This window comes from Ylistrum balloti, unplaced genomic scaffold (genome assembly GCF_031769215.1).
Source record: "Ylistrum balloti isolate Yb309-2 unplaced genomic scaffold, AGI_CSIRO_Ybal_v1 Utg369954, whole genome shotgun sequence".
NCBI classification, from domain to species: domain Eukaryota; kingdom Metazoa; phylum Mollusca; class Bivalvia; order Pectinida; family Pectinidae; genus Ylistrum; species Ylistrum balloti.
This window is the reverse complement of record NW_026782055.1, coordinates 307038-330413: the sequence shown is the minus strand read 5'-3', so window position 1 is coordinate 330413 and position 23376 is coordinate 307038. Positions and strand designations below refer to the sequence as shown.

At 35.6% G+C, this 23376-nt stretch overlaps 1 protein-coding gene across 2 annotated transcripts in view; it reads right to left on the bottom strand.

Annotated features, from left to right (window-relative positions):
* LOC132547453 (cytohesin-1-like) overlaps positions 1-23376 on the bottom strand; it is a 46859-nt gene that overhangs the window by 11777 nt on the left and 11706 nt on the right. The window contains exons 3-11 of one of the 2 annotated variants that reach the window (XM_060211208.1): positions 19229-19293; positions 15293-15359; positions 12612-12730; positions 12008-12088; positions 11301-11413; positions 10440-10588; positions 9684-9795; positions 7292-7309; positions 304-380 (exon numbers count right to left, since the gene is read on the bottom strand). In XM_060211208.1, coding sequence (XP_060067191.1) covers positions 304-380; positions 7292-7309; positions 9684-9795; positions 10440-10588; positions 11301-11413; positions 12008-12088; positions 12612-12730; positions 15293-15359; positions 19229-19293 — 801 coding nt within the window. The remainder of the gene's footprint in view (positions 1-303; positions 381-7291; positions 7310-9683; positions 9796-10439; positions 10589-11300; positions 11414-12007; positions 12089-12611; positions 12731-15292; positions 15360-19228; positions 19294-23376) is intronic. The other variant, XM_060211209.1, reaches the window with a different exon arrangement.

Here is a 23376-nt window from a genome sequence, read left to right as displayed (position 1 = left end):
AGATATCATTTCTCTTTCAGAAAAATGTGAAGAATGTGCAAGCATACTTTCTTTCGACATCATGCATTCTCTTTTTTTCTTTCAGAAAAGCTTAACTTCAATGTTTTTCGACAAGGATGGTACTATCTGTGCTTTTATCCATAGACACAGCCTCTTTTCTAATTCTTATACTCTATGGTGCCATGAGTATAAATTGGATTTGATATATATATATATATAATGATAAACTTCCAAAGAAATATCTATCCATTTGGTTCAAGCTTTAGTAGCAGTTATCACATGGTTCAAGCTTGATTAACTTACAGTTGTGAACTGAAAGTAGTAAAGGCAGTTATCATTAAGGATGAACCATCTTCTCTTCCAGTTCTTGTATCGACCACCTACAACACAAAATATAGAAATAAATCAAAATGTCACTGTCATGTGCTTCATAAAGGATCCCTACCCACACAATTATAACAGTAGATTACAGCGTTATACTGCTGATTCATTCTGGTATTAACAGAATATAGAAATATTTGTAGTATTCAGAAAGTAAGATATGGAATAAAAGTTTTATTGCTTCCTTTAACTATCAGTTTTAATGGAAGATATCACATACATTTGACTATATATAAATACTGTTAACATTGTACTACAACAGTTTGTTTGTTTTGTTGGTAAAATTACTTTGTGATTTGTAGATTTTCTGGTTTGCATATATCACTGACCAGTAACCAAATTTTTTATTTTAATTACAGCATCAGTCTAAAGAAAATGTGATGACTGATTAGATGTGAGCCAGTGTGAGGCTAGACTACAACGTAACCGCATGCACTCGTGTGTCCCGATTCCTACATTTAATGACAGGATGTCTGTCACTGAAGGATAAACAGATAAATCTATTGTAATGTTTATCTGCTCTTTTCCATTACATTATTTTGTGTTTTTACACAATGTAAATGATCATCACTGATAATAATGCTATACATGTTTTTTTGTTAAGTGGTGGGAATGTTAAAGAAAATAAATTTGTAAAGCCTTCCAATTTGACAATCCATAGAGGGTCCCAGCAGAGATAGACAGGGAACAAGGGAAGATAACCTAAGCTGTGTCCTTGTAACTGTATAAGCAGTGATACACTTGACCAAAGCCATGTTCATGCACATACCAAATAAATTACCTTTGACATATATAATTAAAACTTGTAAGAGACTTTAAGAAATGGAACATGTTTGATGTGCCAGTTTAGTTCTTTGTATGTACTAACTTGTTGCAATAATAAACCTTGAGAATTTACTGTCCCACTTGCTATCAATAAAGCTTACTAGTTATTACAGACCAAGGTGTCAAATGACAAATATTTTGGTGTAAATATGTATGCATATACCTAGTGCATAGACATACACCTGGTCAATTTTACAGATTACACCATCTATGCATGTAGTTTAAGTATATTCAATAGTATGTAAGGTCTGACTGTATTCTATAACATGTGAAGTCTCACTGCATTCTATAATTTATATTGTTTGATAATATTCTATATTATCTGACTATATTCTATACTGTGTTATGTCTGACTATATTCTGTAACATGTCACATTTGACTATATTCTATATTGTGTTATGTCTGACTATATTCTGTAACATTGGACTATATTCTATATTGTGTTGTCTGACTATATTCTATACTGTGTTATGTCTGACTGTATTCTATATTGTGTTATGTCTGACTATATTCTATATTGTGTTATGTCTGACTATATTCTTTACTGTGTTATGTCTGACTATATTCTATACTGTGTTATGTCTGACTATATTCTGTAACATGTAACATTTGACTATATTCTTTACTGTGTTATGTCTGACTATATTCTATACTGTGTTATGTCTAACTATATTCTGTAACATGTAACATTTGACTATATTCTTTACTGTGTTATGTCTGACTATATTCTATACTGTGTTATGTCTGACTATATTCTGTAACATGTAACATTTGACTATATTCTATATTGTGTTATGTCTGACTATATTCTATACTGTGTTATGTCTGACTATATTCTATACTGTGTTATGTCTGACTATATTCTGTAACATGTCACATTTGACTATATTCTATATTGTGTTATGTCTGACTATATTCTATACTGTGTTATGTCTGACTATATTCTACAATGTGTTATGTCTGACTATATTCTATACTGTGTTATGTATGACTATATTCTATACTGTGTTATGTATGACTATATTCTATACTGTGTTATGTCTGACTATATTCTATATTGTGTTATGTCTGACTATATTCTATATTGTATTATGTCTAGACTATATTCTGTAACATTTGACTATATTCTATATTGTGTTATGTCTGACTATATTCTATACTGTGTTATGTCTGACTGTATTCTATATTGTGTTATGTCTGACTGTATTCTATATTGTGTTATGTCTGACTATATTCTATATTGTGTTATGTCTGTATTCTATGTTGTTTTTTTTGTCTGACTATATTCTGTAACATGTAACATCTGACTATATTCTATATTGTGTACTGTGTGACTATATTCTATATTGTGTATTGTCTGACTATATTCTATATTGTGTTATGTCTGACTATATTCTGTACCATATAACATCTGGCTATATTCTATAGTGTGTTGTCTATATTCTATATTGTGTATTGTCTGACTATATTGTGTTATGTTTTACTTTCTTCTATAGTATGAACAGACAAACCATGAAGGCTATAGATCATCATAACTTAATCCTCTGAAAATATTGAATCAAAGGTCATTCAGGAGGAACTTCTACAGCTTACTGAGAAACACAATCAGCCTTGATAATTGAGAGACCCTTCTCCATGATATGCATGCAGGATCTGTGTACTGCAGTGCAGAACTGACTAGAGTTTCAATGTTATTTACATAAAGCACAGGAGATAAAGGGTCATCATAGTAGCACAGACCAAAACTAAGTGTTGACACCAACCAAACAGCCCACATACTAACATTATTTTATAGAGTACATAGCAATATATACACTGTGGTCTCCCATTCAGTTGGAAGAGGTTGATCCCACCTGTCTATTATACTTTACATAATTGTGACAACTTTCACAAACAGGATGGTACTATTATCACATGTGAAGAAGAAACTATAAATGTGATTGTGAATAAGGAACAATTTGTTTTACAAGTATTGTAAAAGTGATTAGCATTGCCACACCTCCTAACAGACTTGTCATGGCCACCATGGCCTGAGTATTTGTTAGCACTGCCACATCCCTTACAGACTGGTCATGGCCTGAGTATTTGCTAGCACTGCCACACACTCTTACAGACTGGTCATGGCCTGAGTATTTGTTAGCACTGCCACACACTCTTACAGACTTGTCATGCCCTGAGTGTTTGTTAGCACTGCCACACACCCTTACAGACTGGTCATGGCCTGAGTATTTGCTAGCACTGCCACACACTCTTACAGACTGGTCATGGCCTGAGTATTTGTTAGCACTGCCACACCCCCTTACAGACTGGTCATGGCCTGAGTATTTGTTAGCACTGCCACATCCCCTTATAGACTGGTCATGGCCTGAGTATTTGTTAGCACTGCCATACACCCTTACAGACTTGTCATGGCCTGAGTATTTGTTAGCACTGCCACACACCCTTACAGACTGGTCATGGCCTGAGTATTTGTTAGCACTGCCACACACCCTTACAGACTGGTCATGGCCTGAGTATTTGCTAGCACTGCCACACACCCTTACAGACTGGTCATGGCCTGAGTATTTGTTAGCACTGCCACATCCCCTTACAGACTGGTCATGGCCTGAGTATTTGTTAGCACTGCCACATCCCCTTACAGACTGGTCATGGCCTGAGTATTTGTTAGCACTGCCACACACTCTTACAGACTTGTCATGCCCTGAGTGTTTGTTAGCACTGCCACACCCCCTTACAGACTGGTCATGGCCTGAGTATTTGTTAGCACTGCCACACCCCCTTACAGACTGGTCATGGCCTGAGTATTTGTTAGCACTGCCACACCCCCTTACAGACTGGTCATGGCCTGAGTATTTGTTAGCACTGCCACACACCCTTACAGACTGGTCATGGCCTGAGTATTTGTTAGCACTGCCACACACCCTTACAGACTGGTCATGGCCTGAGTATTTGTTAGCACTGCCACAACCCCTTACAGACTGGTCATGGCCTGAGTATTTGCTAGCACTGCCACATCCCCTTACAGACTGGTCATGGCCTGAGTATTTGCTAGCACTGCCACATCCCCTTACAGACTGGTCATGGCCTGAGTATTTGTTAGCACTGCCACATCCCTTACAGACTGGTCATGGCCTGAGTATTTGTTAGCACTGCCACACACCCTTACAGACTGGTCATGGCCTGAGTATTTGCTAGCACTGCCATACACCCTTACAGACTGGTCATGGCCTGAGTATTTGTTAGCACTGCCACACCCCCTTACAGACTGGTCATTTGTTTCAATCTCTGGGCTGTTGTCTATGACATCTGTATACCATATTTTCCGGATTATAAGCCACACCTTTTTTCCTTAGTGGGAATGAGGCCTATATGAGGACGAAAAAAAAAAAAGAGGGCAGGACAAAAAAAACCCCTCCACAAACAGGTAGCATACCAGTACACCAGTATGAGACAATTACCTGCCTTCCCCATGTTTGTGACTGAAACAGATTCTCTTGATCTGTCATTTGCAATCGTGTACAGGATGATTTGAATATTGAAATAGATAACATTCTGGTGAATTTAATTGATCATACTTTTTCAGATGAATCACAATAATATCTTCCAAACTTTTGAGGTTACTTTGAAGCAATAGCAGAAGTCTGCAATGACCTTTCGCATCCTGGGGTCAATAGGTCATCAGGTTATCGGGTTTCCGATAAGAATAGCTTTGTGTAACTTACAAGAAGAAATTATATGGGACTATAAGAAGAAGCATGCAAGGGCCTTCGTTAATATCTAACAGTACAGACACTGATGGAGAGGTTGTTTAGTAAACCGTATGTAACGTCAGACCCTATATCTCTGCATTTCACTGACAATCTTGATAAATTACCCTCCCTTGTCTGTTATATCTATGACTTCATATGAACTGCCTTCCATTATTTGTTACCGGTATGTGGTCACCATATCGTAAGAAAGGGTGCTGCTTATATTCCAGTGTGGCTTATAACCCGGAAAATAGTTAAGTAACGACTAGTAGCAATGGTATAGTGGCAATGGTGTCATTCTGCCTGTAAGAGCTGGTCAGTCAATTGTTATCTTTTCACAAGTAGTATAAGTATTTACAACCCATCCATACACACACAACTGAATATGTGCCCTATATGGACTGTTTGTCTGAGAGTTGAGGTCACCTCACTAGCCTCTGCCTCTGGGAATTTCCCTTTTGTATGGCTGATAGTTCTAACCCCATCAGGACCAAAGTGTTTTTATTTACTTCTTCCTGTTACAAATTTGGTGCCATGTCCTGTCGGGCCTGTGTAGTAAGAGAGGAGCTGTTTCTGAGCTCCTCAGTGTCTAATACTATAATGAACATTCCTATAATAATGATATAAAATTGTCATCTCTGAAATCTTAATAATATTTTTAACTTTGTTCCTTACAAATACTATATTGATATGTCAGATGAAAAGGACCTGTTGCTGTAAACACAATGTTCAAATTGCCGTTCAAAGTGGCATGTGAGTCCCAATAAAACCATAATGATCACCCTTGATATAAGATTGGATAATAGAATTGATCTAGGAAAGTGACACAGTAAAACAGATATATACTCATCAGCATGACCAGGAAATCATCATAATGAAAAGATCTATAGAGAAAGATTGGAATACAGGGAAGTCACTGAAGGTCGACCGTTAAACCAACAAAATCCAAGTGGCATGAAGAGATATTCTATGATCCCCTGATGTAAAAAAGCAGATCTATAATAGGGATTAACAGTATGGCAAAAGCTTTCTGATTACACCCTGTGTTAAACTTATAACATTAATAGTGGAAAGCTCGTAATTAACAGCCAAAATTTTCCATATAAAGCTGGTTGTTTTACTTAGTTTGCAAGTTGGATGGTTTGTGTTCCTTAATGAAGCATTAAAACTTTTACAGTTGAAGACACTTGAATAATCATTTTTATCATATGTAAAAACAAAAAGAATTCTCGCAAATCAAAGTTTGCCTCTCTAAAATAACTTGTTCGCATTCTGATCTAGAGAATCAGTTTAAACTACAGAGTATTCCTATTGTTTGTACTAGTCATGATACAGTTGTAGACCAAATGATCTCAGCATTAATTCAAATTGATTAAGTTTAGTACTTTATGAGGAACTTCTTAATGCTGATAAGGAAAGCAATGACAAAACTCAAGGACATCTCTTTCTCTTTCCTACTTAGGTATAAGCATACAATGATAAGAGTTTTATTACTAGAAAATCACATACACTGTTTTATTTCAATTGAGATTTACAGGATCCGTTTTATTTAAACTAGATTTAATGTTGCTGATGTTACAATTAGATAGTTCTGTTTTACATGACTTGTCAATCATTAGTTAAGTATTGGCATTGATAATTTGAAATTTCGGCAGCATTATCTCAGCACTTTTATTATATTCAATAATTAACCACCACCATCACCACATAACAAGTGCCAGGTTCTGTTCTACTAGTGCTCATTAATTATACTCAGGTTATGTTGCACACCATGAGACCATGGCGACAGGATGGCTCATCTGGTTGCCATGGTAACAAAGGTAATTTAGTATCTGATTGGCTCAGTTGATGACATGCATGCAGGAAAAATAGGTTTTGCTACTTTCTACCATGTAAACAAAAAGAAAAATGCTTCATCTGCAACTTCAATTAACATTTACCAGCAAATCAACACAAAAAATGGCTGTTTGTAATGAATTATGTTAATGACTTAATTGGATCATATTGATGTCATGATGATGAAGGTTGTAAACAAATTGAGAAACATGTCAAAATAAATGAAGCCAAAAACTGATTTTTAAATGTTTACAGTTACATCAATATGGTTATCTTTTCACTTGAATAAAATTTGTGTAAAAATTTGGTGAATTTTTTCCAGGTTTTGGAACATATAACCATCTCAACCAGTTTGATGCATTGCAAACATTCTACAGCAATAGCCATAAATCTCCAAGCACCAAAAAGCTTTTGCCGAAAAATGAACAGGTCAGGGTCGAATAACTGTAAACAAAGAATAACGAGCAGTAAACATTGACGCAAACTACGCCACACTTACTCAATTTTTTGGAAGCTCCTGTGTAAGGAAATACAGGGATACAAAATCACAACAGTGCAATTTGAAAAAAAAAAAAAAAAAAGACATCAAAAGAGAAATATTTGACAACAAAAGATCTGGAAGTACCACCTTATTCATAAATGAAGTAAGAATTATTCAATAGTCATGCAAAATATTTCACATGCACACTCCTTTGTATGACAACAATTTTACCACTACTAGTATATATACACGAGTACAACACTGAACACTATGGTGACATCCACACACGATTTATAACATTAGCTGATTTTCCTTCCAAACTTTCCCCTTTCATTATTACAACAGATTGAACATTGAAAGTACTTGAAGCAACATATCACTTGACAAAACTACCGCTTTCAACCACTCACATTACCGATCATAAGGAGAAACACATAACCTATGACGTCCAGTTTACTAACATGCTAACTGATGCTGGTTATAACCCTATATACAACAGACAGCAATATAATTACAGAACCCACTGTATATCTCTTGAATTTGTTATAATGAGATCAGAACAAATAGCAATTCCATTAAGTTATACAATTATCAACCAATCAAATCTGTAGTATCAAACGTCTATTCACATCTATTCTGTAAATATCTGACATACCTATGGAAATCACTACAGACGTTTTATAGTATGGAGCGCATACTAAATATTAGGCAATATTAGGAAAGTTTTGTGTACAATCTAGCCATGCAATTGTGATTTAAGACTCATTTTCAGTAGTGGTTTTTTTTTTTATATCATCTCATTTTTTGAAACTGTGACAATAGACGTGTCCTGTATCTTCCTATGATTAGATGGATCAGAAATGCATGGACAAGCAAATTTTGCTACATCCTATCCTTTAGCCATTACCTTGATGTGGTCTTGACAAGCACCTGGTCCCAAGATACTGATGTCAAAATGCTTATGTGAAGTTTCATGAAAATTTGTAGCTAACTTTCATCAGGAATCAGTGAAAAAAAAAATTTTGCCTGTGAACTTGCTTAGCTGTAACTTGAAATCATGACCTTGACCTTGGTCTCCATCGACTCAAGTAAAAGGAATATTTGTCTCTTGATATTTTGTTGAAAACTTGTACAATTTGCTAGCAGATATAAAACAAAGCAATCTGATTGGTTGATAATCGATAACAAAGGCTGATAAGAAAATGAAACAGGGACTTCAACAGATTTGTTAGATCACCTTGTAACTAAATGCAGAACAATTAGTTGAGGCGAAAAGTAATACTTCTCTTTTGTAAAGAAATTTCACTGAAGCTTGGAATAATTCACATCCCAATAAACTAGTCAACATGCTAATTCTATTCTGTTAAAGCATGCACCACCTGTCATGTGACTGAAACTCTGGGGCTAGAATGAAGTAGCAATGTTCCATCTAAACACAAGTCATGTTAGAACTGTGAAGCCAGGACAGACCAGTGGATTTAGGTCAGGTTTAACACAGATACTATTACACTATGTCACTTTCTAAAGGAAGAAGAATGCTGAATCATGCAAATAATTGTGAAAGCTTCCTTGTCTTTGTACTAAAGATGAACTGATAGTGGTAAATCATTAGGATTGTAGATAGAAACTGACAGAAAACCTGCTAACTTATAGATATTGTAGGTATGAATTACAGCCAATCAAATACCAGGTGCAACAGCGAGTAAAAATAACGTCCTTGTTAAGAAGAACATGAAGCTAGTATTGTCAATTACACTGTTAATGTTATAAAATTCATAGAGATTCAGATAAATCAGGGCTTTTCATTTCACATCAATATTCTATAGAAATCTTTACCGATGACATTCTTCATCATGGAGCAGAATTTTAAAAGCAACAGAATGCAGTATGAGAGGGGTAGTTATTTCTTTTATACTCTTATAACCAGTAGGAATGGTCATTATAATGTTACTGTTAACACCCACAAAAAGCTGGTAATTTTCAACTAGCAACATACCTGAACAGATCTAACATGCATGTCACTGCAGTCAGCCACAGCTAGGTATGAAGACTAAATCTAATATAGGAGTACTGCTCAGCATAGACTACCTAGTACTCAGTAACAATTGGTCGAGGCTACCACTGATATAGGCTCTACCCAGTCCACCATGCGTCCACTCTCCCACACTAGCCAACACACATCTAAAATGGCCCTGCAGCTAAATCACTTGTCTCTATGTCATGCTACTCAAATACCTACTCCCAACAGGTGGCCTTACAATGATGACAAGTCATGCTTTCTCAGACAAACCAGATAGATTTTTTGTCAAATCTGAACAGTCCTGTGTTAGGTCTGACAGTATGTACATTGAGACAAGTTGATCATACTACAAAACCAACAGTTAAAGATCTTTAGTAAGTGTTAAGCTACCTTGTTTCCATAGCCATCCTTCTTTGTCTGGGTTGAAAAATGTGTGCATGAGGTCATTTCCATCATCTTCTGGTATCTTAAAAGGCTCCTTTTTGATACTGTCATACAAGCTCTGAAAGTTTCCAGTAATTAAAGAGATTAAGTTATTGAAATGAAGTTTGAGATTTTTCCACAACTTTCTGATATCTAAGTAGAAATTTTTTGTGGGTTTTATTGTAATCAACCTTATTGATGTTTTTTGTTTGCATAAAAGTACAACTTTAATACAGATGTCAGAAATGAAACAACATGATGTTATATAATACTTAATAAAAATTCAGTTTCTTGACAATTCTAAACTCTGGCCAGTAAGTCAGTCCAATTTCCACCCCCAACAACTAGTACTGATCGGTGCTGCCAGAAAACACAAGTAGCTTCCCTTTTATCTTGCTGAATTGAGATAACTTACTCAGTCAGTGGTATCATGTAGAAATAGACAATCCCTTTCGATTTGTCAATCACATTCAAACTCAGAAGTATTAGAAAGCCTGACAAAAATGTCTGTACATGTGTTGAGGAAAGACCTACACCAGCCACTTTTGTCCGTAACTTCCCTGTCTAACATGAAACCCAAGCAGTCTCAGATGATTATATGAGCATATTACCATTATTTTCTCCTAAGCTAAATTTCTATTTCAATTTGTCTTCAGTTTGAACTTAAATGACTTTTCCAGATAAAAAAAAATTTGCTGGCTTTATTGATTGTTAGTGCCCTACATTGAGGAGTTCCTCAGGCAGGTTCCCACCATCGTTGATGCCTCGGTTCATCTGTATGAAGCGATCCACCGTGGGTTTGTCCTTCACACTGGGGTTGTGTAGACTAGTGTTCAGCATGATGATAGCAAAGGACAGGACATAGCAAGTATCTAGAAATGATAGAAATGATAAACCACTGCTATAGATAAAGGTACAAATCTTTAGAACTCTTTAAGACATCATCCAGGTAAATGTTGTAAACAATCAGTAGCATTTCAACAAAACTGAACATTTAACACAGCTACTCCAGTATTTTATCTTTACTTTTATCTGAAGTGATCCAACCGTTTCTAATCATCTAATACAACCAAACACTGAGAGAACCTCAGAACAGATTTCAGTCTGGTTTATAAAGGGATAAAACTGTATTATCTTGTTAAAAACCACACCTTGAAAAGTCCTGAAGGAAGTAACAATTGCAAGCACAACATATGCCACCATTCTCTTGTCTAAAATCTTATGTCAACTAAAATGGCATTTTTCTATTGGTGTTCTGCCTAACACTAATTCATGACATATGCTAATTAGCGTTAGCCTTCAGTCTATGACTACTTCAACCTTTCTCCCTAGATCTGGTTTGGTGGGTTACTCTCCTGAGTGACAAGAATACGAGTTTCCTTATAATCTTTATAAAAGGTGAGAATACGTACCGACAATCTGATCAATACAGCCTCCTCAGCCTATCATAAACATAGACAATTACAACAAAGAAACATAGCTTGTTTCTGTATCCTTTTTTATATCGATCAATCTATTGTGTATTGTGACAATAAGGATTAACATAATGTTTACACTAAAAACATAACAAGTTAATTTGTTTACCTGAACTTGTAAATACCCCTGTGTTCAATTCACAATATCTCTGTGCAAAGCATTCCATCATTCTGTCAATCTTCTGGGCTTCTCCAGGCAACCGGAAACTCCACAGAAATTGTCTTGATAAAAGAAAATTATACGTCAATATTTTGTTTTAATACTTTGCAAAATCAGAGAAACGATCATTTAAATTCAATGATGGAAAACATATTTGAGAAAACTGATGAATTAGTACAGGGCAAGACAAGTGCTTTTCAGAAATTCTGTAACTATGTCATTAATAAGCACTAATTTGAGACATGCCAAGATGACAACATATTAGAGCTATTGTCTATAAGTCCTGTGTATGAATCTTATTCAGAAGGTAGTTTATATCATACTGTATACAAGGATTGTCAGAGAGGGGATATACTCCTTGAATGGGATTAAACTATGTATGAAAAATAACAAAGTACATAAATCGTAAATTATGCAAAAGAGAGTGATGGTTCTGATGCAAAGCATTTCTTCTTGTTTAGATCTATAAAGTTTCATGATGACACCTCTGTAATGCTCCAGACAAAATTATGACAGTCGAGTTGACAAACAGATTGACAGACAAACGGACAAATTCTGTGTACACACTTATTTATTAGGTGGTTTACATCACACAGTATTATATGAAATACTGGCCTACATTTAAACAGATCATCAATATCAAACACTTGTCTCACCTCAAAGCCTGAACCAGGATCATGTCTGAGAACTCGTGCAGGTTGACGAAGGCCTTCAACACATTGATGTTGAATTCATGTCTGCAAGAAAAGAATATGATTTACTAATCTAAAGGTACTGCCATGTCTTTTATATAGGTTTACAGAAGGGTAGTAATATCCATCCACTGTCATTTCCAAACACTACCTATCAACAATGCCATTTTTCCAAACCTGCGTAAACCAAGATACTGTATCATAGTTAAGCAATCGTTTATGGCCTCATAAGGGATCAAGCCAAGGAACCTACCTAGCTCAACACTAGTGAAGTATCAAAAGAAGAATTCTTACAAGGATTTCCCACTAACATGACCCAATGATATCCTTATACATATATATACAGAATGAACTTTGAACTCAGTACCATTTCATTTCCATCTGGTTGTCTGGTCTTTTAAACATCACGTCAACACACATAGATACAAATACAATTTTTGTTTTATTTTTCATTTTCATCAGCAAGGAGAATTTGAAGGTACCATATTCTCAACATTGAAAACTAATGTGAACTACAGAAAATTCCACTTCTCCCAGGTTAAGGATTAATGATGACAAGGAAGAATACCTTTCTCCGAGGTAGTCCCCAATGGCGGTCTTGTTAAGGCCCTCTCCCTGGTGTAGAAACTTGGCCACCTCTGCTGGGTCATTTGGCAGCAGTCCATTGTCAATGAGATATTCAATACCCTAAAACAAGTCAACACACATTCTAAAATTACTATATCAATGCTCTAATTTGACTGTTACACAACTATTTAAAATCTGAACAAAAATTTGACAAATCCGTAGGTCTTCAAAATTACAAAATCTAAGATATATATGGTAACTGACCATCACTTACACCATGCAGCACTGAGCATGAACTCAACTTAAGTATTGCTCCATTTGATCTTTGTGTCAAATTTGATCACAATCTGTACAGTCACTCAAAGGACTGTTGACAGTTGAGGACATGGATTTTCTTTGTATAGTTCTATTTATAGTAGTAGATGCAACCTAGATATTGACACAATGACCTTAACTTATGTGAACTGTTTCAAGTGTTGATGTGATGAGTATAACTGAGTGTAAATAAGACACCTGGCAAGAGAAGTGACTCTTTACTACACACATAGTCCTAAGTAACATTGCAGGCGCCCAATCATCTCACAGTCGCAACATAATAAAATTTGATCCATTTATATTTTTCTGCGGGAACCTTGGCTCTAAAATAACTTCTAATGAAGAAATTTGAAGTATGCTGCAGAACTGGCTACAAGATAAGCAAGTATCATCAGCTGATGACCTCTTGTCTAAGGAGGGCAAGTCTTGAGTTATATTTAGAATGCTACTTTAACTATACAATGAATGTATGTTTGTAAACTGACAAACTGAGAAGATGCAGTGCTTTCATGATGTGTACAGTTTGTCTGTTTATTTGCAGCTTATTTTACCCTTTGTTCTCATTGTGCATCCTATCATGGTATAATGACTATAGAAGAACACTACAGTGCCCTGTGATCAGGATTGATGATACTATGCTAACACTATACAGATTGTAGCACTTCACAAGTCCTTTGATCTTGATATATAGGGTATTGTTTACATTATGTCCTTTAAGCATAAATTTGGAAAGGTTAGGACCAATTTGCAAGATCCTGAACGCTGTATGAACATGGAAACAATTTAGAGGGCCCAATGATATACTGTTGTAGAACCTGCTAATCCAGCACAGGAGATGCTTAACATCTGGGTGGTACCATATCTCACCTCGGTCTGGCATGGTACACTGGTGTTCAAAGAACCATGTAATCGAAAAATTATGTTATCTTCTTGGATAAACATTCAATTATAAGGAACCATTTCTAACCAAATACATGTCTATACTACATATAGTATACCACTTACCCTAAGACTGTAGATAATCTCCCTAGTAGCTGTGTATGGTGATCTCCCTAGTAACTGTGTAAGGTGATCTCCCTAGTAACTGTGTAAGGTGATCTCCCTAGTAACTGTCTAAGGTGATCTCCCTAGTAACTGTGTAAGGTGATCTCCCTAGTTACTGTCTAAGGTGATCTCCCTAGCAACTGTGTAAGGTGATCCCCTTAGTAACTGTCTAAGATGATCTCCCTAGCAACTGTGTAAGGTAATATCTCCCTAGCAGCTGTGTAAGGTGATCCCCTTAGTAACTGTCTAAGGTGATCTCCCTAGCAACTGTGTAAGGTAATCTCCCTAGTAGCTTTTATAAGTTTAACACCTAGTAACTATGTATGGTAATCTCCCTAGTAACTGTGTCAGGTAATCTCCCTAGTAACTGTGTAAAGTAATCTTCCTAGTAACTGTATAAGGTGATCTCCCTAGTAACTGTCTAAGGTGATCTCCCTAGTTACTGTGTAAGGTGATCTCCCTAGTAACTGTGTAAGGTGATCTCCCTAGTAATTGTATAAGGTGATCTCCCTAGTAACTGTCTAAGGCGATCTCCCTAGTAACTGTGTAAGTTAATCCCCATAGTAACTATGTAAGTTAACTCCCTAGTAGCTATGCAAGTTAACTCCCTAGTAACTGTGCAAGTTAACTGCCTAGTAACTGAGCAAGTTAACTGCCTAGTAACAGTGTAATTTAACTCCCTAGTAAAAGTGTAGGTTAATCCTCCTAGTAACTATGTCAGTTAACTCCCTAGTAACTATGCAAGTTAACTGCCTAGTAACAGTGTAATTTAATTCTGTAGTAACAGTGTAATTTAATCCCCATAGTTACTCTGCAGGCAGTATATTACTTTCTGCAACATTACTACACTAAACAAGAGTATGAGATTGTGATAAACAAGAGGAAGCTCCATAAAAATAGATAAAAAACATAAACAACAAGGAAACTATCGATGCCCTAGAGTATGGCTGTATTTTGATTTGTTTTTAATGTAATTAAAAGTTTTCTATGTCACCTCGAAGTTGCTCCTACAGCACAGTCTAAATTAAAAGATTTTTAATGATAAAGTCTAAAGTATTTCCCCTTAAACACAGGAAACAGCCTCAATAAAATCTTTTTAGTTTCCAGCCTGTGATGTAGATACAGCAGTGGTAAGCTATGAATTTTAATGGATTTTGCCAGTATAACTTAAATAGCCCAGAGTAATATAATGTGTGTATTGGGGAAAGCCTGTCTGGCCAGTGTATGTTACTGCCAATCAAATACAGGAAGTTTACACATGTCAGCTGGGTTTGATAACAAATTCAACCTCAACCACATTTTCTTGTAATGGAGTTCACTTACCTTTTTGGGATCCATATTGAATTTCTTCTTTCCAATGGACATTTGCTTTGTTTTGGGGTTGTTTTTGCTGAAGTAATAATGTTGATATTAAAAGTAAAAACACAACCACTAACATACAGAGATAAATGTATATATATTATGGCATACCTAGGGATGATCTAGCAGGGGACAGAAGGGAACTTAGTCCCTTAAAACTTTAACTGACCTTTCCATTTCTGTATTATCTATTTATGTATTTGATATTGATTAAATGTTGTTGAAAATGTCCCATTGCTCTCAGTACACAGGATTTCCTCCGCTATCATATCATAAAGTACCATTATGAACTAAGTTTAATACTCCCTAAGGAACCAGACTATATTTCTTTATGCATTTTTCCTTTCTGAAGATTTTAACAAAGGTACCAGATTGTAATTGGTACTAAAAATCAATTTTATATATATCACAATTATTTTTATTAGGGCATCATTTTGGTCATCTCTTCATGCTAATTAAGAAACTGACTACCAGATGTCATTTCATTACTGGCCCAGATGTAACCCTTGTGCAAAATCATCCATAAAACATTTTTTTTAAACATCACTCGGCTTATCTTACAGACTTCCTACTGAGAGATCAAAGAACTTCCTTTGTACATGATGTACACATTATTTATTTCCACAGAAACAACAAAATCCATAGTCATATAACTGTGCCAAATTTATCTGTCTTTCTGCTAACATTAACTGTATTTTGCTCCCCCCCCCCCCACAACCTTCCTTCTCAAGGGATGCACTTTAATAAAGTACTATACATATCCTATTCATCCTCCAAGAGTAATCATTTTACATAGTCCCGGAGTAGGTACACACTATAACAATGAAGTGATATGCCCCTCCCTAAGCTGGCTATTTATAAACTAATCAGTGAGTCAGCACTAGATATCAATTTCCTTGTGTTACAACACACTTTGATTCATGTGTGTTTTTTCATTGATACCAATTCAAAGGTCAGTTCCCCTAAATCTGACCTTGGCATCTATTTACACGTTTGCCCAGTCTACTGAAGCTAGTAGCTACAACATATCAGCTCTACTAACACAAAGGAACCCTTCTGTCTTTAAACAACCAACATTTCTCTGAGATGATGCATGTATAATAAGATATACATATTATCTAGGATTACAATCTAATGCCAGAATTCTTTTTTTTTTTTTAAATTCCATAAAATTGGAGAATTAGATATGACCAAGCATCAAACCAGAAAATCACTGGACATGGTTTTGATTTACAGTTAATTCTAATGGTTGAAATGCTAACGATTATAACAATCTGCAGCTGGCAGAGAACATATAGAAACATTTGTTTCTATAAGAAATAAAATCTGATTGAGGCCGGAAGTTGACCTCAGCTTGAGGATCATCTGTATTACTCTAAATCTGTTCAATGGCAGTTCTAGCACACTTCTCCACATCTAACAGCATGTCAACAGTATCCATCCCTAACCAAGGTCAAAAGTGCAAAAGAATCAAATCACTACCTAAACTGCTACAATGGAGGTCTTGTTTCCCACTCTGATAATGAGGCTTATGGGCAGTTCTAAATTACATTCTGACCTTTTTCATGTCATAATATTAAACAAGACATATAAAAGTTTATTAAATAAAAGAAGGTTTCAAATAATTACATCAATGTAATACTACCAATTCCTATAAGGGGTCTGTCCTTGTGGATGCTGCTACACATCACTTTGTATAGTACAAAAACAAAGAACAGTAAACACAACTTTAAAGATTCTACAATCTGCTGCCAGCTGTTAGTAAGTAAAATTAGCAGCTTTCATTCATGTTCTGTCCTTGGAAAGACAAGAAGTCTTGCAAGATACATGAAGCAAGTTACACAGACTTCAGGCAATTCTGTGTTACTGCAAATACATTTACCACATGGCAGTTTGTACGAATCCTGGCCAAGAAAATTACCATGAGAAAATAACCTGTGTCAACAACATGGCATGTCTCAAACTCTACATAATCAGATATCATGGAATCATACCACAATAATCAGCTATTTTATATAAAAAAATCCTTGTAAATAAAACAGAGTAAACAATATTGTTTGTAAAATTCTGGTTTTAATGTACAGAAATAACACAAAATGGGTATAAAGCCAGCAAATTGACGACCCAACCTCAAAACGTTACACATATATTTATAAACACAATAAGCCACCCGTTTACATTAAAAGGTACATATTATATCACAGTGGATAACCCCATCCTCAGAAATAAACCCATTCCTTGTATAATGAGAGTGACTAGATCCCTAAGGTGTAATGAGTTCATATTTGATTATCTAACAAGTAACCTACCCTTTGTTTAACATGTATCAATAGTGATAAAAATCTTGTGCTTTATAACAAAACATCTTCCCCCTACATTTTACCACTGGGAATTGTAGCACTGTAATCCTAAGGACCTTTATAAACTTACCTATGACTCTCAGACATTTTATTTTTCTGATCAATCCCAAGATCCAAAAAGCACAATTAAGAACCAAGAGGAACATACATGGAATTTAAAAATGATCCCTCTCATATTTCAAGAAATGTTAATGATAAACATTCATCGTCAAAACCCAAGATGGTCACTTGATAGCCATTTTGTTTTTCTGATCAGTCTCAAAATCATAACAGTACTGATGATAATGGGCTAAAAACAAAGAGCTAACTACAGACTAATCACCAATGTTTAGTTTACTTAGAATATGTTATTTCATTTCCAATGTGTAGGATTTTACACATTGTTATCTCAAAACATCATGTTATGAAGTACCATATATCAATACACTCGGTCATTATATCTGAAGGTTAAATATGTCTTCATACCCTATATACAATACATAAATACAAGGTCTTATTACAGAAACCTCAAGAATAATTTTTATAAATATTCATGAAAAATAAGTGGTGAATTAATTTACATTTCTATCGATCATGATCGTTTTCAATCTTAACTTGTACTTAAGTACAGTTTCTGTTTACTTTCCTAGATTTTCAAAAGTAAATACATGTGGAGTTATAGAAGTACATAAGTACAGGGGCCTTACAAATTCTAATTTTCTGTTGAGTGATAAGGGTATACATAGGGCTTAGAGTTGGCTGCGGTCTGCATTAACAGTCTACTGTAGATTAGTGTCATGGGAACCAGCTTCAGTTATAAACACTGTTTATATCAGATAAACAGAACCTGGAGACTGAATCCCAGGCTTAGACCAAGGAAGAACTAATTAGGAACATATACATAGTACACTTAGGCAGCCATTACAAAATAAAATTTTACTTCATTATCTATCTTCAAAAAATATTCATATAGTAGCTTCTTAAATAAGCAGCATGAATCAACTACTATTCAACAAGTTTTGAAAACAGGACGTACTATGTTATACCAAATGGCAAAATAATAGATTTAAAGATCTGCTAAAAGTTTCTAATAAGGGAGTTTTAACAAATTCTACCCACAAAACAGGGAACTTATATTAATTTCTGTTCAAGGAAGGCGCTGGTTGTGAGCACATGGGGACATGCCTGAAATCCCATAAAAATGAGTAGAACATTATTTATTCGTATACAGAAGTACTAATTGAATTAATCTTTGTATCACGACCATATCACCTAACTTCAAATCTGATCACTGCATTTGGAAATAGTCGTTAGATATTTGTTGCTTTTGTTAATATAAATTTCAATGGAAATCAAAAATGTTTAAATCAAAACTACAAAACCATTGAAAACCTTATGTTTGGGTGATAATCGTTTCCTCTGTTCAATGGTACTGTGAAGAAGAGAGGATGATACCTTAATGCAATAAAACTATACTGTGAATGTCATTAACAAATGTTAATTGTTTATCAAGAAATTGTTGTCATTTTACCAGCCTACAGACTAAAACAAAACATCTTACCTGTCCTCGGAGACATCAATGGCCTCCATTTCATTGGCGACTTCTGCTATCTCATTTTTAAGCTCCTATAAAATGAAAACACAGGAAAATAATTACATTTGTGATTTTTTTGTTAAATGCATTAAATTACATAGCAAAATCATCAGTGGTTAGATCAGTCGCAGCTAGACCAGGATAAGGAAGTAGAAAGGAAAGCACACCCACCAGGCTCTGTCATCAATTGGAGGAAATCTTAGTAATTTGAAGTACTTATGATATACATGTACATATTGTATAATATATACTTTATGTTTATCACATGTACAAGGAAGAAATTTATATATATATATATATTGTGGGGGAAATGTTTTGTATCTGATTTTTGACTATGGTTTAATGTTGTCAAGTAATATACAACTCATACAAATGTTTATATGGCAATAGTCACTCATGTACACTTTCAGTTCTTTCAACTAAATCAACCTTATTAAACAATCTTATAATGAACAGAAGAGGACTTTAAAGATCTCCTTGACATAAGAGGACATTTAATGGGTAAACTGATCGCACATGACAAAATCTGTAACGGTAGGTCTACCTACATAACATGATCAGTTTCTGTTCCATGAAATTTGAATATTGTTTCTAACTCCTGTTGATAACATTGTTTCTTACTCCTGTTGACAACATTGTTTCTTACTCCTGTTGTCAACATTGTTTCTAACTCCTGTTGACAACATTGTTTCTAACTCCTGTTGTCAACAATAAAGGTATTGTGTTGACCATTGTCCTTGATATAAAAATGTAACCAATTATGACCTTATTATCATTGATAAGTGTTATGACATGTTTGTCCTTGATAAAATGTATTATGACCTGGTTATCCTTGATATAACATGTTTTGTCCTGACTGTCCCTGATATAACATGTTTTCCCTGATTGTCCCTGATATAACATATTTTGCGCTGATATAACATGTTTTGCCCTGATTGTCCCTGATATAACATGTTTTGCCCTGATTGTCCCTGATATAAGATGTTTTGCCTTGATTATCCCTGATATAACACGCTTTGCCCTGATTGTCCCTGATATAACATGTTTTGCCCTGATTGTCCCTGATATAACACGTTTTGCCTCGATTGTCCTCGATATAACATGTTTTGCCCCGATTGTCCCTGATATAACACGCTTTCCCTGATTGTCCCAGATATAACACGTTTTGCCTCGATTGTCCCTGATATAACATGTTTTGCCCTGATTGTCCCTGATATAACACATTTTGCCCTGATTGCCCATGATATAACATGTTTTGCCCCAATTGTCCTTGATATAACATGTTTTGCCCCGATTGTCACTGATATAACATCTTTTGCCTGGACTGTCCTTGATATAACATGTTTTGCCCTGATTGTCCCTGATATAACATGTTTTGCTCTCATTGTCCCTGATATAACATGTTTTGCCCTGATTGTCCCTGATATAACACGTTTTGCCTCGATTGTCCTCGATATAACATGTTTTGCCCCGATTGTCCCTGATATAACACATTTTGCCCTGATTGCCCATGATATAACATGTTTTGCCCCAATTGTCCTTGATATAACATGTTTTGCCCCGATTGTCACTGATATAACATCTTTTGCCTGGACTGTCCTTGATATAACAGGTTTTGCCCTGATTGTCCCCGATATAACATGTTTTGCCCTGATTATCCTTGATATAACATGTTTTGCCCTGATATAACAGGTTTTGCCCTGATTGCCCATGATAGAACATGTTTTGCCCCAATTGTCCTTGATATAACATGTTTTACCCTGATTGTCCTTGATATAACATGTTTTGCCCTGATTGTCCCTGATATAACATGTTTTGCCCTGATTGTCCCTGATATAATACGTTTTGCCTCGATTGTCCTCGATATAACATGTTTTGCCCCGATTGTCCCTGATATAACATGCTTTTCCTGATTGTCCCTGATATAACACGTTTTGCCCTAATTGTCCCTGATATAACATGTTTTGCCCCGATTGTCCCTGATATAACAAGTTTTGCCCCGATTGTCCCAGATATAACACGTTTTGCCTTGATTGTCCCTGATATAACATGTTTTGCCCTGATTGTCCCTGATATAACACGTTTTGCCTCGATTGTCCCTGATATAACATGTTTTGCCCTGATTGCCCCTGATATAACACGTTTTGCCTCGATTGTCCATGATATAACATGTTTTGCCCCAATTGTCCCTGATATAACACGTTTTGCCCTGATTGCCCATGATATAACATGTTTTGCCTTGACTGTCCTTGATATAACATGTTTTGCCCTGATTGTCCCCGATATAACATGTTTTGCCCTGATTATCCTTGATATAACATGTTTTGCCCTGATTGTCCCCGATATAACATGTTTTGCCCTGATTATACTTGATATAAAATGTTTTGCCCTGATTATCCTTGATATAACATGTTTTGCCCTGATTGTCTCTGATATAAGATGTTTTGCCCTGATTGTCCCTGATATAACATGTTTTGCCCTGATTGTCCCTGATATAATACGTTTTGCCTCGATTGTCCTCGATATAACATGTTTTGCCCCGATTGTCCCTGATATAACACGCTTTCCCTGACTGTCCCTGATATAACACGTTTTGCCTCGATTGTCCCTGATATAACATGTTTTGCCCTGATTGTCCCTGATATAATACATTTTGCCCTGATTGCCCATGATATAACATGTTTTGCCCTAATTGTCCTTGATATAACATGTTTTGCCCCGATTGTCACTGATATAACATCTTTTGCCTTGACTGTCCTTGATATAACATGTTTTGCCCTGATTGTCCCTGATATAACATGTTTTGCCCTGATTGTCCCTGATATAACATGTTTTGCCCTGATTGTCCCTGATATAACATCTTTTGCCTTGACTGTCCTTGATATAACATGTTTTGCCCTGATTGTCCCTGATATAACATGTTTTGCCCTGATTGTCCCTGATATAACATCTTTTGCCTTGACTGTCCTTGATATAACATGTTTTGCCCTGATTGTCCTTGATATAACATGCTTTGCCCTGATTGTCCCTGATATAACACGTTTTGCCTCGATTGTCCCTGATATAACATGTTTTGCCCTGATTGTCCCTGATATAACACGTTTTGCCCTGATTGCCCATGATATAACATGTTTTGCCCCAATTGTCCTTGATATAACATGTTTCGCCCTGATTATCCTTGATATAAAATGTTTTGCCCTGATTGTCCCTGATATAACACGTTTTGCCCTGATTGCCCATGATATAACATGTTTTGCCCTAATTGTCCCTGATATAACATGTTTTGTCCTGATTGTCCCTGATATAACATGTTTTGCCCTGATTGTCCCTGATATAACACGTTTTGCCTCAATTGTCCTCGATATAACATGTTTTGCCCTGATTGTCCCTGATATAACACACTTTCCCTGATTGTCCCTGATATAACACGTTTTGCCCTAATTGTCCCTGATATAACATGTTTTGCCCTAATTGTCCCTGATATAACATGTTTTGCCCTGATTGTCCCTGATATAACATGTTTTGCCCTAATTGTCCCTGATATAAGATGTTTTGCCCCGATTGTCCCTGATATAACAAGTTTTGCCCCGATTGTCCCAGATATAACACGTTTTGCCTTGATTGTCCCTGATATAACATGTTTTGCCCTGATTGTCCCTGATATAACACTTTTTGCCCTGATTGCCCATGATATAACATGTTTTGCCCTAATTGTCTTTCATTTAACATATTATGACAATTTCTTATATTTGGTTAGCCCTAGTCCTTTATATCTAGCCTGTTGAATCGATGATTTCAAACAAGGAAATTTAATGAGTTGATCATTTTTATTGATCTATTTTAAAATCCTTTAAATCCTTCGGCTGAAAAACTGGCACCAACTTTTTGGTATCATCCAGTCAAGGTTGTGCTAAAAGCTTTGTCAGATGCTATCAATACTTAATCAATGTGTGAGAAGTAACATTATAATTGTACAACAAGTAGGTTTTAATCGTTAGATATATTAAACGATGAGCAGAAGTAGAGTTAACCAAATTTCTAATGGTAGAAATAACTAACAAAAAAACAGACACAGAATATGGCAGCCTTTTTATCTCTTCTATACAAAATTCAAT